The 17124-nt window shown below is 39.3% G+C and overlaps 1 protein-coding gene across 1 annotated transcript in view; it reads left to right on the top strand.

The window, feature by feature from the left end:
- Positions 1-17124, top strand: part of CRYBG3 (crystallin beta-gamma domain containing 3) — an 82903-nt gene that overhangs the window by 2851 nt on the left and 62928 nt on the right. The window contains exon 3 of the mRNA XM_019470818.1: positions 10905-11341. Within this exon, the coding sequence (XP_019326363.1) occupies positions 10905-11341 (437 nt within the window). The remainder of the gene's footprint in view (positions 1-10904; positions 11342-17124) is intronic.

The following is a 17124-nucleotide window of genomic DNA, read 5'->3' as shown; positions in this document are numbered from 1 at the left end:
ATTAAACTGTTTTTATCTCAACCCACGAGTTTTTTCTCACTTTTACTCTTCCAATGCTCTCCCCCATCCCAGGGGGAGGGGTGGGGGGGAGTGAGCGAGCAGCTGTGTGGTGCTCAGTTGCCAGCCGAGGTTAATCCACGACACTGATCTGTTTTCTTTGTCTTGCCATAACTTTTTATTTAATTATATTGTCTTTGACCTATGTTTAGAAGTCTAAAGTGTTACAGTGTACATTACATTATCTTTGAAATAATACCTGGTGTTTGTATAGGCTTTGTAGGAAAGGTGCAGTTTTCATATTACTAGAATGTGCTGGCTGTTCAACTGTACTGAGAGCTTCCTGTCTAACTTACTTCCCTCTTTCTTAAGCTGATCAAAACTCTTCTGATACACTTGAACAGTTCCACGTGCATAGTAATGAGTACTTTTAGCACTATAATTTTAGATCTTGTGTGCACTGAAGTTACGACTAGATAGTGAAAACTGACTCAGAGGAGGTGGAGAACATATTTATTTTCTACTGCTGCCCCCTCCCCCCTTTTTTTTTTAAATGAAGAAAATACTTTTCTTTTTTTTTTTCCCTACCACTGCTCCCTCCAACACACACTTGCATTTTGGTAACACCACACTGTCCAGTGCCTGACATTGGCCAAAATAAGCTGTCTTGTACAAAGATCCCTCGAATACAGCTGAACAGTTGGAGAGAACTGAGACTGTCTCATTGGAAAGGGATAACGTATGATATTGAAAGTTGTTCCAGTTTTATTTATTGAGTTCTCAAGGTTACTATGGGCTGAAAAAAAAATGTTTTGTTGTTATGGAAAGTGTACTTTGTGAGGAATGTCTAAATCTATATACCTACATGGATCAGGTTTGGGCAGATTTCCATACATGTCCATGTCTCCAAACGGTGCTTCTACCTAGTCATTTCAGGTGGATGATGACTATAAGTTGAAACCGTATTGTGTCTGTCTGTCACCAAGTTAATGAGCTATCATGTTTCTGATAGACTTACACGTAGACTTACATGCTGTGATTTTGTATATTCATTGGCCATCTCAGCAGGAGGTGAGGGGCAAAAGAGCGGAGGAACTGTAAGTCTCTGACTTAGTAGCAAAGGTCGGACATCTAAATTATAGCTGACTGGGTGAGTGGAGCTGGGAAACATGCTGAGCTACGGTAGCTCTTTGGCTCTTCTGAGCACTTTAGTTACCAGTTCTGTACTTTACCCCTGCTACTTTTTAACTTGTGGTGAAATATTTAGCTCATAGAGGGAGGAAAAGATATTTTAATACTCAACTTATGAAAATATAAAGCCTAATCTTTCTGTGCCAAGGTGACTTTATCAATCATCATTTGATCACTTTTGAGAAAATATTACTGAAATATATTTGCCATGAAAAGTACACCACCACCCACCACTATTTATTTACAGATTTTGTTTTGCTTCTGTTTCTTTGAATTAGAGCTGTAAACAGTGCTCTTTCAGAGTAAATGCTCCATTTGAGCAATGTGATTGTTGAACAGATGGTTGTGTGGATGTAAACAGTTCTTGAACTTCATGTTTAGTGTTCTAAGTATCTGCATTACATAGTGTCCAGTACATGTTAGTATATCATTAACCTCACTTTTAGCGCTACAGGGACTTTGTTTTTAAAAGGAATACTGCAACAGTGCTTCCTGCAAAAGTATGTTTCACATACTTTTGCTTTTGGTAATGCCCTTATAACAGAGGTTTACAACTGGGACATAGATATTAGTTAGATTGTGTGGAACAGCTACCAAATAAGCTAACAGCACTACTGTAGCGAGCCATGTGCTGGAGAATGTCGTGTTAGTACAGTTTTGAAGAAATCACACAACACTTGTTGGACGTGCTTGTGCCGCAAGTCTAACCTGGCTCCTACCCGTATTACCATACTGTAGTATTAGCAGCGGTGATAGGTGCTTGGGTTAGTTTCAGTAGTAGTGAATGGTTTAGGTCCCAGGCTTGCCCTGTCTGAGGCTTTCATCCAAGTGAAGGCTTTGCCGTGGCAGTGTAGGCAAATTCACTTGCCTGCCGATCGTCCCCCAGATATCCTTCCTGTAGCGGTACATGGAAGAAATAGCACATTCTCCCATAACTGATTAGGAGAGAATTCTTAAGCGTCTCAGCACAGGAATTACTATGTGAGCTCTGTCAGGCAAATGCAAAAGTTTGAAAAAGTAGGTACAAATATGATATACCAAACATATAATTTAGACTTCAGTATTTCAATAGCATTCAATATTTTATCATTTGGCCCGTAGGCTCAAGCCTGGGTGCTAGTTGCCTAGATTAACCAGAGTCAGTCTCAACCTTCATAGAAAACACAGGGACAGAAAGTGCTGCAAAGATTTATCTAGTCCGCTCCTCTGCCCCAAGGTGAGATCTCTGTATCTATGTACCTGATAGAAGTTTGTCTAACTTGTTCTCAAAGACCTCTAAGGATGGAGATCTCTAAGATCTCTGCAACTTCACCAGACAACTGTTCTACTGATTTCATAAACCTTATAATTAGAATGTCTTTTTAACATCCCATCTAAAGCTTCCTTGCTACAAATTAAACCTGTTGCTAATTGTCCTCTGACAAGTCCTCCTGTATACTGTGAACATGGAGAAGAGATTATTCTGTAGCCCTGCTTTCTCACATGAATTTAATTTCAAGGTAACATAAAGATGGCTGTATTTAAACGGTAGGCAAGGTATTAAAATTTGATGGCAAGGACTGCAATTATGTGATAAGATGGAGCCAGATTCTTTTTGGAGTTGCAACAAATAGGACAAGAGGCAACGGATGCAAGTTGGAACATGGGAAATTCCAGTCACCTATAAGAATTTTTTTTTTCTTCCCCCCCTTTTTTGTTTTCTTTTTTCCCATTTACCGTAAGAATAGTCAGATGTTGGAACAGGTTGCCCAAGGAAGTTGCAGAATCTTTATCCTTGGAAATACTCAAAACGCAGCTGGATGAAGCCCTGCTCTAACTGGAGCTGCTTTGAGCAGGAGCTTAGACTACATGACCTCCCCAGCCACATTCCTTTCAGCCTAATTTGTTCTGTAGTTCCCTGTCACATCATTTTTCATGCAGTGTGTGAATTCATATAAGTTTAAGAAAAGTCCCATGAACTTGCTGAATATATGTAGCTGTTCTTACTGAATGTCCCTAATTCTGACTTTATAATTAAAGTTCTACAAAAAGTTAGAAATCAAAATTAAGCCCAGTGTCTTAGTTAACTGCATACTTTTCCATATAGCATGTGGTTTTTTTCATATTGTCATGGTTTTATTCTATATTGTCTTTATTTCATATGTATGTTACGTAAGTAATGTCTGCTCAGCCTGTGTGTGAATGCCTGCTGAATGCCTCTGTCTTAGACCTAGTAATTAGAAATTGGAGAGAGGGATTCTTTGTCTTTTGGGAGTCAAGGGAGGTGGACTATTACTGCCAACCATGAATTTTTGAAAAACCTGAGAGTTACTTTTAAAAACCTTGTTGTTGTGGGCAGCAACAACAACAAATGAAAGACAAAACCAAAATGTTTTTGGAGTTTGCATAATCAAGATTTTTCTTGTGGAACCTGAAAGCAGGTCTCTCTCTCTCTTCGGCAATGATGTAGACTTCTGTTGAAATGGAATTTTATAGGCAAGTACCTAGCACCTTCTGGTTTCCCAGGATGCTTTGTTAAATCAATGGTGTTAACAGCTGTATGTGTTCAGGAAGACATTTCAAGATCATTCTATGTGAAGTCCTGGTAAATTCCTTTGTCATACTGAAGAATTTTAGAAAGGATGATCCTGAAATGTGCTTCCCTCTCTACTACTTTAGTTCTTCAAAGAAGGGATCTTGAGTAGGAAACTTCATTTCAGGATGGGAGAAAAAAAAAAAAAGGGCTTAAACCTTGCTCAGTTTGGCACAGAAAACTGCTGAGGAGACAGATGAGGAGCAGAAGTGTGGTGCCAGATGCTATAGCCTGCCAATAGAATATAAGTACGCGTGGAAATTGCACTATCTCACCCCATTCCCAGTGTACTGCCTGCTTGTGCACGCCTTCTGCATTGAAAAGGTGATTTTCACCTTTACTTTTTAATTTATTTTCAAACGTCAGGGAATTGTCAAGTACAAGAGAACAAAAATTATTTCATGTTTGTGAAAACATTTTCACTAATGCAATGGAAGTGTAATACTGGGAGAATTTAGAGGAAAGAACAGAAATAAGACAGTTTAATTCTGTTCTCTCTGGCTCTATACTAGACCTTGTTGTAATAAGGTGATGGTTACATACTGAGAAGTGGGTACCAATTCTTAATCTTCAATTGGAGCTTTACAATAATTTCAGGAGAAAATTCAGAAGGGAGAAATTTTGAAGTAACTGCAAATGGTGTAAACAGATTCTTTTTTTAAATGATAACGTTCACTTTGTCATTCTAGAGACTTTCACTGAGTTTACAATTTCCCGTGAAGGTGACCTAGCAGAAACTTTATTTCAAATTGTACCTCCTTTTTCTCTACCTTTTCATTTGAAGTGTTCACCCTTACCACCTTGTTTTGTGTTCTCTTGTCAGGGAAGGTGAGTCTGGATACTTCCTCAGGATTTTTAGGAGAACACTAGAGTTTCAGAGAACATTTGTTTCATCTTTTCTTTCTTCATCTGACAAATTAAATCTATATTAAGGACTCCTTAGTGTTTCAAGAATTCAAATGGCTAAACAAATTTCTGAAGTCCCAGTGCTGACCTTTCAACAGAGGCAGTTGTCTTTCCAAATTTTAAATAGTCATTGAACTTAAATAGGTTTATTTTTAAAAATGCAAAACTGATACAGTTTAACTAAAAGTCCCTTCCTGTTGTTTAACTCTTACTCCTGATTGTGAAGATGCCATGATTTCATTAGCTTTCTAGTTACTCTTGTCTTCCGGGGTTGTCATGACCTGATTTTTTTCATGTCAAAACAAGCAGAGAAAGGAGGATGTGGAAGGAAAACTTCGCAGTATAAAAAAGCCAAAATATTCAGAGGTTCAAAGCATCGGTTATTTGTAGAGATACAGAACTCGCCTTTAACTTAAATCCCCACAAAACCCCAAGGCTGTCTTTGTTAATCTTTGCTTTTTTGCTTTTTCTGATTATTTAAAAGGTATTATTTATTTAAGACTAAACAGTTTTTGACAATGGTGGAACTCCCTTGCATCATCTCCATCACCACTCTAATTACTGGCATAAATAGGAGAAACCCACTTTGACGGCGTGTTTTTTAAATCCATTTTTCTCATGAACACTAGCAACAGTGGACTTTGAGGAGTTCTCTGCTTATCGTGTATTTCACTGTCTGATAGTACATTTTCCTGAATTTTTCTTAATACTATGCCAATTTTCTTAAACAAGTCTTGTTCCTAATCTAGGAACAATAAGTCTGCTTCTTATTCATTAGGTTTCCGTATGTATTGCCTCCTGTTGGTTGAGAATGTCTAACTTATTTTCCTCACAGTAGTTGAAAAAACAAAAGCTTATTTCATGTGTGGATTTAATGTACCTCACTGTGTCCCACTCATTGCAAAGAAGTGGGAGATTACATCAAAGATGCTTTAGCCTCCCAGAGAAGGGAAATCGCTGAAAAACATGCAGTAGCGACTCATTGTGGGTATGTACTAGTCTGCCAGCAACTGAAGCTATTTCACTGTGCATTTTGTTTAGCATACAAAATTTTCATACTGTATCACTGTTCAAATTGAATGAGACGCTCATAATTGTTAAATGAAATGCAGCCATCTTAGCTATGTTGAAAGGTCAAAGCCAAGGCTAGGAACATGGTTAATTTTCCGTTATTATTAGAGGTAGCAATGCCTAAACATGCTACTTTGTGCACTCAACACTTTAATCTGAAACTCTTAAACTATTTCTACATGCTAGCAAACAGAAATTCTGGAGTAGTGCTGTGACCGTTTATCAGATGAGTAAATTGGGGTGTTGGGGTGAAATGGCTTGTTGAAGGTCCCTGGGGTGAATCAATGATGATCCTAAAATTCTGATGGCTTCCCGTCTTCTCTCACAACTGCAGGTGAGATGGGGTGGTTAAAGTGCATGAGCATATCCATGCGATACGCAGAATGTCCTCCATCAGCAGCTCCCAGCGCAGCAGGACAGACGGTCTGTGAGAGGTCTCCACGCGGCTGTCTGGAGTTTCTGCTTCATAATGAGCGTTCGTTCATGGGGAGTGAAATCCGAAATGTCTGGCTGTTGTGGCTGGAAGCTAATTCTTTGTTCACGGAAATCTGTCTTTTAATGCTGCTAATGTTTTCATTTCAGTCACTTGTTAGGGCAATAAAAGAGATTGTATTCTTGGCAGATGAATGTAGCCCCTGCCAAATGAGAACCTCTGGCAATTTGAACTTTTGCCACCCAGCTGCTGAGAGACGGCAGCTACCAGGGCGGCTGTTCCCAGCTGGTATGGGAGGCGGGGCAAACCTGGCAAAGCAATCCCTCTTCAGGGTGCTGTTGCTCCGCTGGAGCTGCTTTCTGCACTTCGGGGGGCAAGCCGTGTGCCTGACTGCGTAGGTGCAGTTATGCTTTGGGCGTATGTCTGTGCTACAGTCAGGAGTGGATAACAGCCTGGAAAACATACCTAGTCTACTGTTGAATAAATTAGCTCAGATAAGAATCACACTTTGAGACATGACATCGTGGGCTTGTCTTCTGAGTCCCGACTGCCAAGCTTCTCTGCAGCAGTTGCTTCAGCAAGGTGAGACCGCACTACCTGACTGCACAGTAGATACAGCTTCAGTTATCACCGCAGTCTCTTCAGTCACCTGATTTAAGTCATAATCTTGTTTCACGCTCTGCCGAGCTTCCCCTCTGCGCCAGCCTCATTGCGTGTGAGGTCACAGGACCATAGGATAATTCAGGTTGAAGGGACCTCAGGATGTCATCTAGCCCAACCTCCTGCTTAAAGCAGGTTCAGCTATAAGGTCAGGCCAGGTTACCCAGGGCTTTCCCAGTGAAACTTTGACTAACGAGTTGCTAAAGAAATAAAAGCTAATTAAAGCTTTATGAAGCATGTCACAAGCAGGAAAGCTCACGGAGAGTGGGAAAGGGGGAGGCAAATGGAAGACTGATGACAGTCCGTATACAAAAGGAGTAGAAAGACAACACTACAGCAGGAAAATACTTTTCCTTGCATCAGCAAGGATCTCAAAGGGGATCTGACAGGTAGGTTTTCACCCAAAAACTATTGTCTGTGTGGTAAGCCTGAGAAACTATTCAGACTGCTGTGACACTGGAAGAGGATTTACTTTTTTTTTTTTTAACCGATGACATGAAGTGTAACTAATACAAGAGTCACTGGTATTCTTCCACTATTGTGAGTATCAAACTGCTCAAGCCTAATTGCGACATAGATGCAACTGCTCTGTCGAGGTCAACTAAGGGCCTTGACTGTTGAAAACTGATGGGATATACCAGGAAAAGGATTACTTTGCGTATACCCTATGCCCCTTTTTTTTCTCCCTGAGCATTTGCTGGCGGCTTCTGTCAGAGACGACCTCAGAGAGAGGCATGGGAAATAATAAGTGAAAGTTATTGTGAAATTGCCATCATACTGCTGCGTTCGTCAGGTGCTTGTGCCTGACAGCTCCTGCTGTGTTAAAGGCTTACTGACTTTACAGATCATGTGCTTTCATCTCAGTAATTTGAATATGACATTATCTTAAAATACAAACTTCAAAATCTGTAGCAGGAATAGTTTTGTTTGTATAATGCCTAAACAGTGGTTCAGACTTTGAATTGAGATTTTTATGGGCAAATGATAAAACACCAGTAGCTCACGCTGCCTTTTATAGCAGAAGCAAAGTGGAGCAGGAAGGAGAATATATGGAGAGTAGGATTGATTATGTTGAAGGGAAGAAAGAAGGATTTGCATAGTTTCTGCACTGGGACTTAATATCCATGTATATCTTCAAGTAAGCACAGTGTAAATGTTCTCCAGGGCTTTTGTTATGCAAGACACTATTTATGGTTAAAGGTATGGAAGGACCCTTTCATATTAAAACTTCCTGTTCTTTTGATTTACCAAAAGTAAAGCAAGGAAAGGAAGATTAAAGAGGAAGGAAAGTCTAAACAGATTCCTGTTTCTGGAAACAGAGACTACAAAACAGCTTTTCATGCAGGGCATGAATTATGCTTACAAATAAGACACACAGGCTTTACAAGCATTATGTCTCAGAGCTGCTAGAGCAAGAATTTCACGTGTAGAGATTTAGCCACAGTTGAAGTCTCAGTTCCTAATAGGAAAAAGCCCACTAGTTCCTGAATACAAATTACTTTAAAAACAACAAGAAACAACAACAAAAAAAGCCCATAATACTAAACTGTTGACAAGTTTTGAATGTAATATTTTCTTTTATAGTTAATGCATTTAGCTGTTAACTGCATAGATATTGTAGTAATTAATATAAATGTTTATAGCTTATAATGGTTATATCTGCAGAGAAAATAGTAAGATTTGTGTGCACATCATGCATTGAGATATTCTTTTAAATCTGAGAAATTTGTGTGAATGATACTAATCACAGAACAAGGGAGAAATGCTCTCCTTCGCTTAAAGTTGAATCAAAAACTGGTATTGAAGAATGCTGAGGTATTAATCAAAGTGAAGGAAGAAACTATGACAGTAGAACTTTGAAGTTGACTATGGTGAATCATTCATGTTTTACCAAATTTTGGAAATTAATTTTCTTCTTGTTTCTGTTTTGTATTTCCTTATGCAGAGTACTTAGTTCCTATGAGATAAAGTTTATTGTTCAAGAGATTCATCCCAGGTTTGCATGTTGCTTGCATAGTTTGCCTAGTACTGAAGATACCCGCCAGCACTGTGGTACATCTGTAAGCTGTACCGTTGTTGTCTTCATTTCCAGTGGTTTGGGTAGAATTGACTTGTAAAGTAGTAAATCCCTCAATACTACAGGGCTGACTACATCCCTTTGTGACACATCAGCTATTGATTAGTGCAGTATGTGGGGAAGCAGGTGGGATTTGTCACAGGTGGGATGAAAAAAGGCTAGAGTTTGACTTAGCCCACTTTGGAGAGTTTACTTAATGTGTTTTTTTAAGTGTCTTGCCTGTATGAAGAAAATAGAGATTGTATGGATTTCTCCAGGACAGATTAGTGCCATTCAATTTCTATCCTCATGTAAACAATTCCATTTTCAACACATACATCTGATGACTTAATATTAAGCAATTACATCTACTCTTTGTATGAAACAGGTGACAAAATATTGCTTGAAGATTAAAGACCACTGCTCCAGTATCACTAAGTATAACTTGCAAGTTTTTAAGAAATGGCGGTTCCCCAAGGATTAAACTGTGTTCATTAAAACACTTTTTCCATCATTAACGTGATCCAAGATGGACTATTAACAAATAAGCCTACTCACTTATTTTAGGTTACTTGAAACAAATACATCTTCAAGTTGAAATAGGATTAGTGACCTAATGAAAATAGTAGCTTTCTGCTTAGATTGGATGGGTAGTTGTTATCCAATTTGAAACAATTACTCTTATCCAAAGACACTGTTGACACAACTAAAATTTGCATAGGACTTTTTGTTCATGTTCTCCTTTCCCACTCCTGTTGAGCAGAATAGATGTCATCTAAGAAAAGCTGGGGTAATTTTATTCTGTTTTAATAAACTGGATTGAAACAGGGATTGAAATTACAAGGATTGTACTGTAAAGATAAAATAGGCAGCAATAGCATATGGCACCCACTACGAAGGGTGAGGATGGGGGGAGGCAGTCCCCAGAAAACTTTAGTCCAGGGAAAAAGCATTTGCAGATAGTGAAGCTGAAAACATGGTTACATGTGGTGTTTGTGAAGCCTACCAGTGAAGTTGCATAATCTTTTTGGGCAGATGGTCTTGGCAGAAGTAGCATGGGCTTGGGCAGTGGTTCTTGAATCTGTAAGAGAAGCTGACAGCAGGGAAATTTGAGGGCATAAATTGGTGAGGAACAGAGCTGTCTTGCCCCTGGGGGTAGATGCTCAGCTGAGTTGAGGGAAGAAATGAACAGGTGGTTTAAATGAGGTGAAGCCCTGTCTTAGTGCTAATTATGTTCAGTTAACTGATAGAGCTGATTGGCAGTTCAGAAGGTCGTGGGTGCAGGGGTAGTGGTGTGTAGGACTTTGGCTGTATGGAAAACTCTGCAGTTTGAGCATGGTAGACTATGGAGCTGTGTGAGACTTCAAATAGATTTGGAAGTAGAGCTGTGCAGTTAATAGCCCGTGGAGTTGAAGGAAAGCTGGCCAAAGGGTGCAACATGGGGTTGCTAAGGATAGCAGGTAGGATTAATCTCTGGCATGTGAGTTGAGTTCATTTTATCCAAATTCTGTTCTTGATTCTCCTGGGGTTTTTACAAGTGCAGGTTACCCTGTGTTTAAGGCTATGGTATGTTTGTGTTTTGCTATGGTGTCCTTGCGTATACTTGCAAGCTGAAAACTGTTCATCTCGCAAGTGCATATAGATTTGTTTGTGAAGCTGTGCTTTTTGAGCAGATTAGAGTCTGAAGTGTGAAAAATTGTTCCTTGCTTCTTCCTCTGTTTTTTTCTGCCAGTTGAAGCAATTGTTCTCCATCTGTCCTTCTGTACTTTACTTCCACAGCAGCTGCTTTGTGAATCTTCTAGCCTATGTAGTCCCTTCGGCTTTTTGTAGAATAGGGACCTTTTTAGTACAAAAAGAGAAGAAGAGAGCACGGGGCTTTGATCTTTAAATGAACCTTTAAACAACAGATCTCCTGAAAGAAATACAATGCATAGGAGCAAATTAAAATTAAGGAATTTGGGAATGTGGGGAAAATGACAGGAAACATCTTCTTTATGTGCTTCTTGTATTTATCTTAGGTTTGTCAAAATGAAGAGAAGAACCATTCCACAGAAGAACTTAGCAAGTCTGAAATCCAGGAGGAGCTGAAAAAGGCTAATAGCCTTCCTAGTTTGACTCCTGGAATCAAAACAGCACATAAAGACAAGCAACCCCGAGAAGGTTTTTTTCATTTTCTTGGAAGCTTATTTAATATTGCAACAAAATCTTCTTTGGTAGAATCTAAACCCTCTACTTTCCAAGATGAACCCAACAGATGTGAAAAGGATTTACAGAACACAAATACCCTTCCGGAGGACATGCAGCCAAAGAGTCCGAAAATTGAAGAGCCTATCTGTTCTACAGCTAGAATAAAAGAGGATTCTGAAAATAAAGATGATGTCATCTTAAATAATATTGGGAAAGATATCTCACAGGATCTGCAACGAGGCTGGAAACGATCTGCAGATGCACAAAAGTAAGTTTTATAATTTAGTATTAAATACATAAATGTTTGTGCGTGTGTGTGCACAGAACTACCTTGACTAAGTTCTGCTGACTGTATGACAGATGACTGTCATTTCTAAGGATGGTTGGAGTGTCCCTGACTCGATTTCCTGCAAAACTCTAGTAGCAACTACCTTGAATAAACGAGTAGAAGTCGACTGCAACAAAATATAACTTTTAAAGAAAGTTTTCTAGAAGTCTCCTGACTATGGAAGTTTCCAGTGTAGATCCGTCTAAGTGCAAGATGTGGCATTTAGAAATACGTTCAGTATTGTAGATCTACTTAAAAAAAAAAAAAGTGTGAAGAGCTCATTTCTGTCCACATTGTGGGCTAAATAAAGGTTTGAATGTTTGTCCTTTTTATATCTTTTTATATCTCACTAGTTCAGTGGTTTTACTTCTGCAAGTAAGGTTTCCTCATTTTTAAAATTATCTTTTCTGGTTTATTTGACTTGGTGATTTTTGCTTATGTGTTTTGTTTCCCCTTGTTCTTTGGGGTTTTCCTGTAATGTAAAAAAGGTTATATAAAATACACAATTAGCCTAAATATGGAACATCCTTAACAGTCCTGTAATATTTCCAAAAAAAGTTTCAAAAAAAAAAAATGGTGCCAAGGGCACCAATGTGTGTTTGAGAGTAGAAAAGCAAAAACATTGGCTGTGGTCCACACGGTGTATTACAAAATCTTTCCGACTGTGGCAAGAACATAGGTAATAGTATTCAAAAAACATTTGTAGCTGTTATGTTGAATACTTGACTATATGTGGGCCAGTACAGCATAGGTTTGGAGTTAGGTGTGTATGTATGCATGTGGTACCTGTCAAGTTTTTGATAGGTATGTAGAATATGGATTTGTCCACAGGCAATGAATCCGTAAGTAAAGTTTACTCAGATTTTCAGTACTGCCCAGGATATTTATTTCAAATTTAAACCAAAAGTAATGATTTGGGGTAACCAGTAATTCTGTTGCAGTGCTCTTGCTTGTATTGCAGAATGGGAGCATGTACTGAGAAGAAACACCTTTTTTTTTTTTTTTCCTTTTTTTTTTTCTTTAAGTTTTAAAACTAATTAGAGTTGTGCTCAGTATATTTATCTGTGGAATATGAAGTGTTTCACCTCCATATAAGAGGTCAGAGATTCCCAAAGTAGCTGCTTAATGAATTTCACTTCCATATTGGGGATGTCTCCAGCATGCTGTCCTTATTTATTATTCACTTGACTAATGATTTGAGGCATCTGTCATTCACATTTATATTACAAATGTAATGGCTGATCAGGATATGAATAGGGGACGTGATACCTATTCAGGTGAACTTAAGACTGTATTCCCACCACCAAAGTGGTGGGAATACAAAAAGTACTGTTTGTAATTAATAATAATGATGGTTGTGTTCTCGTGAGTACTCTGGTTTGGTCTGTGATGTGGTCGACTGGTTTTTATTACAGATTCTTATCGTAGTAGCACACATCTGACTGACGCTTTTTCCAAACTGCATGTTGCAGCCCAGCACCAGCACTTCATTGATCGATATAGAAGAAAATTCCTCCTTCTCTTGGTTGTTTTCTGGAGAGGCCTAGGAACATTATGTTACTCAGTCTCGTTCCTGAACAAACTGTGTATTTCTTAAAACCTGTTGGACAGGCTGGTTTGCTGCATCAGTCTCTTGCTGCTATTTGCTGTTTCTGTAGTATACTCTGGAAACTGGCAGGTAAGTCGCATGCCATTGTGCCAGGGGCTATGCAGAAATAGAAGAAAAGTCACTCCTTGCCTCAAAGAGAGCTTAGTCAAAAAAGACAGACATTAATAGGTCTTTTTCACTTTTTACTTCGTTCCATGTAGTTTCTTCCATATTGTATCTCAGCATACTTTCTGCTGTACTTTCTTCAGTGTCTGCTCTTTTTCTTGCTCTCTCCACCCACAGCTACAGATTGTATTACTCAGTTTACAGTGGTAGTCTGTCCTCTATGCATTTTTCTTTTTCTTACTCTCTTCCCCAACAAGGGCAGTCCTCTTATATGCTGTACTCCTCTAACTTACCTTGAGTCTCTCCTGTCTATTCAGACAAATATGAATCTTGGACATTCAACTGTAGGCCCCATATGTGGTGAACTAAACATGGCAATCGGAGCCTGCGATAAGTGGATAAGAGGCAGCCATGGTCAGCCCGTACGAAGTCAGTCTTTCTCTTGTTTTTCTGCAGTCCCCTGACTGATCCAATATGGAGCTGGTGCACATCTTTCCTTCCAGGTAGAAACTTCTGACTTCTGCTGGCTCTTCAAAGTGTACACATGAGCTTTGTTTGACTTTCCTGCTTTATTGATGCCTACAGGCCTGTGAATAGGAGCGGTGGAAGTGACAGAATGTCTTGGGATTTTTTTGCTGCTCTGCTCATTTTATACTGCTGTATTTGAGTAGATCTTGAGCAGTAAACTGATAAAGTGCTGGGCAGTCTGTATGCACAGTTTAGAGGGTCAGATGGTCTCAGTCTTCATTTGCTTCTTGTGAATTCTTCAGAACAATGTGGATTAATAAGTTTGGCATTAATAAAAGCTTACAGGGTTTGGAAGGTGTGGATATTAACGCACTGAAGTGACCTTCTTGCTCTGTGCAAGTATTTTTGAGTTATTTTGGTTTTCTTGAAATCAGAGTTGCAGTTGGCATATTCAATTGACCGTATTTTGACATTGTCCTATATTGTTAGATAACCTACGCAAATCAGTGTAGATTTTTCTCAGTATAGTTTACCTGTCTCGTGGTCAGGCAAGCATATAAAAATGTGTGTTGCTAGTTTGGAGGTAGGGGTAAGTTGGTCCATATACAGAATGAAGTTCTTCCGTGGAAAATGACTTATTTAAATGGAAGAAAAATCATGGGTTTTTCATTGTAGCTGTTGTAAAATCGGGCAAACATTAAACCAGTCATTTTCTTTCTAAACTCATTCTCAAAAGTACAGTGTACATTCTGCCCTTTTTGGCTCAGGATACGAACAAGTTAGACAATCTCTGTGTAACTTTTGTGTATGTTTTTCTCTGCCTGACTACACAATGTGAACTGTGTTTCTGAAGCAATTAGTAAAGAGAAATTGAAATGACAATGTGGAAGCAGAGGTTTGCACTTTTAAAAAGTTTGAATCAAGGGTACCTCTTTTTTCTGTTGTGGAAGTGATTATGCCGGGTTTGTTCTCTTTTAGTTCATAAAAGTTTAAAGGATGTAGAGCAGTTTTTTCTCTTAAGTACTAGCTAGCTTCTTTACTAAATATTAACTAACTGGTATTCATTTAGCATAGTTAAACTGTAAAAGTGCTCCTGATTGCTGACGATTGACTAGATAGTTTTGTAGAAAGTACTAAGAAGTAGTTGGAAGTGGAATGGCGGTGGGAGGGGGGAGGGGGGGGGGGGGGGGGGGGAAGATGTAGCACAAAGGAACAGGATGGACCATGGAGACCATGAAGGGAAGGGATGCTGTGAATGTGGTCTTTTGCTAATCTCTTTAAGATTGGGTCCCAAAAGACAGATGAGGCATGCTAGTGAGCCATATAAATTCAAAGGTACTATTGATTCCATTGATTGTTATGTTGAACGGCAATTTTAGCATTTAATGTAGAGGCAAATTGAAGTTGAGGGCTTTACAAATCCTTAAGACCCGCTGCATTATTAATCTGTTTCCTTTGTCATGGGGAACATTTAAATGAATTTGTTAATTCTAAACTACTGTTAAATATTAAATTAGAGGTTATCTGTGGTTAGGGAGGAGGTTGCAATGATAAGTGAAAGAGGGACAGTTGTTAGATTGCATAATCCCCATTAGAGTTGTGTAAAAACAAACTAACCAAACAACCTTTCGGAATTAAAATACCTACCAAATGGTCTCAGATGCCTCATTAACCTCATATCCTTAAAGCAATATTTTGCAAAATACAAGGAAATCAGACTGCTCTGACCTGTAGACTGAGGTTAATTTTGCCCTCAGTGGGAGGCCTGGCACTTGGTAAAGACTCAAGTTTCCAGGCCTTGGGCCAGGGAAAGTGGAATTCATGAGCTCAGTCTGTAGAGTACGTGTTTGTGAGGAACAAAATGTGTAGGTCACGTTATTACTCCCATCACCCTGGCTGGTCAGCTGAGAGGTAATTGTACATTAAGGGCTTCTGCTCCTTTAATCCAGACAGTGGCAAGTGGTAGAGGAGCACAGAGGACAAAACCATGATAAATTTGGCCAAGTCTCTAGACAACAATTACTGTGGATAGTAATATAATAAGTGCAGCACTGAAAATGGGTGAGGAGAGTTGGATTGGCTAAGTCTCCAGTTATTGCATTTCTTAGTCTTCCATTTGTCTGGAGTGGTTGAAGATTTCCTTGCCACTGAGAAATGAAGCAAGCAATTGGGCTTGCAGTGTTCTATAAAAGGTTAATGATGAAGGGGTGAGGTCAGTAAAATATAAAGTACAGTTTTAAAGTAATGCTTATTCAGCTATAAGTGGAAAAGAAAAATGCAAAGTAAGGTATTTGCTACTAAGTGTAGAAAAATGTCTGTCTTAGGTAAGATGGCAACTTTTGTGTAGAGTAGTCCCCAGTGGCAGAGGGGTAAGTATAAAAGTAAGAAGTTCATGTTTAGTTTTAGCCTTTGCACTCCTTCTTAATGATGTTAAAAGCCAACCTTTAACTGATGAAATAATCCCTAAAAATAAAAGCATGGAACAGTGGGGATGCACTTCACCTCATTTCTCACCACTAAATGTCTACATGAGAGAGATCAAGATTTCATAAAGTAGGTGACAAACATAAAACATGGGTTTGCCCCCATTATCTTTCTTTCCTATAATGTAAAATTCTTTCACTTACGCATATATTGCCTTTCAGTAACAAGCAACTATTTGGCTTCAAAATTGAGGCTGTTTCTGTAAGACTCCTAAGAATGTATTTCCCACAGTACATATCTGCCATCTTGTCAAGAATACCAGTCGTGGTAATAGGCAGTACTCTCTACAGGTGACTGCAAACACAACTCTGACAACTCATTTTCCTTCCCTGCTTCTCCCCCCCCACAAATGACTAATGACCCAGATCTGTTCTACTGACTGCTTGCCATTTGCCTATCTTCTAGTAGATTTCTTTATTTTTGTAAGATCTAGTAAGTGGATGTTGCGTATAGTGATGTGCAAAACAATAGTACTTGTGAAACTGCATGGCTTGTTCTGGAGTTCAGCAAGAAGCCTTACTGCATTGCTGAACATGGTTGATGAGATTAAAATCAAAGTTGTACCCACTCTAAATGTTTTAATTATAAAATCCTGACCACTGGTTAAGATGTTAATACCCCAGTTCGACAAAATATTTAAGATCCTGACTTCTCCCTTCTGTTATGAACCTTGTGGACCTGGAAGTGAGAAAACTCCCAACCCCACAACTGCAAGGATTTTCCGACTGTAGGTGGAAGAGGAGAGGGGGTGATTTCAAAAGCAAATGGTCAAAACAGTATGCTTGCCACATGTGCCAACATAGGCTTTCCAACGTGACACCCATCCACAAGAAGGGCCAGAAGGAGAATCCGGGGAACTACAGGCCTGTCAGCCTGACCTCGGTGCCGGGGAAGATTATGGAGCTGTTTGTCTTGAGGGCGCTCACAAGGCATGTGCGGGACAACCAGGGGATCAGGCCCAGCCAGCACGGGTTCATGAGAGGCAGGTCCTGCTTGACCAACCTGATCTCCTTCTATGACCAGGTGACCCGCCTAGTGGATGAGGGAAAGGCTGTGG

Source organism: Aptenodytes forsteri, unplaced genomic scaffold (genome assembly GCF_000699145.1).
Source record: "Aptenodytes forsteri isolate BGI_AS27 unplaced genomic scaffold, ASM69914v1 Scaffold287, whole genome shotgun sequence".
Taxonomy (NCBI): Eukaryota; Metazoa; Chordata; class Aves; order Sphenisciformes; family Spheniscidae; genus Aptenodytes; species Aptenodytes forsteri.
The sequence above is the reverse complement of the archived record's forward strand: the minus strand, read 5'-3'. Positions and strand labels throughout refer to the sequence as shown.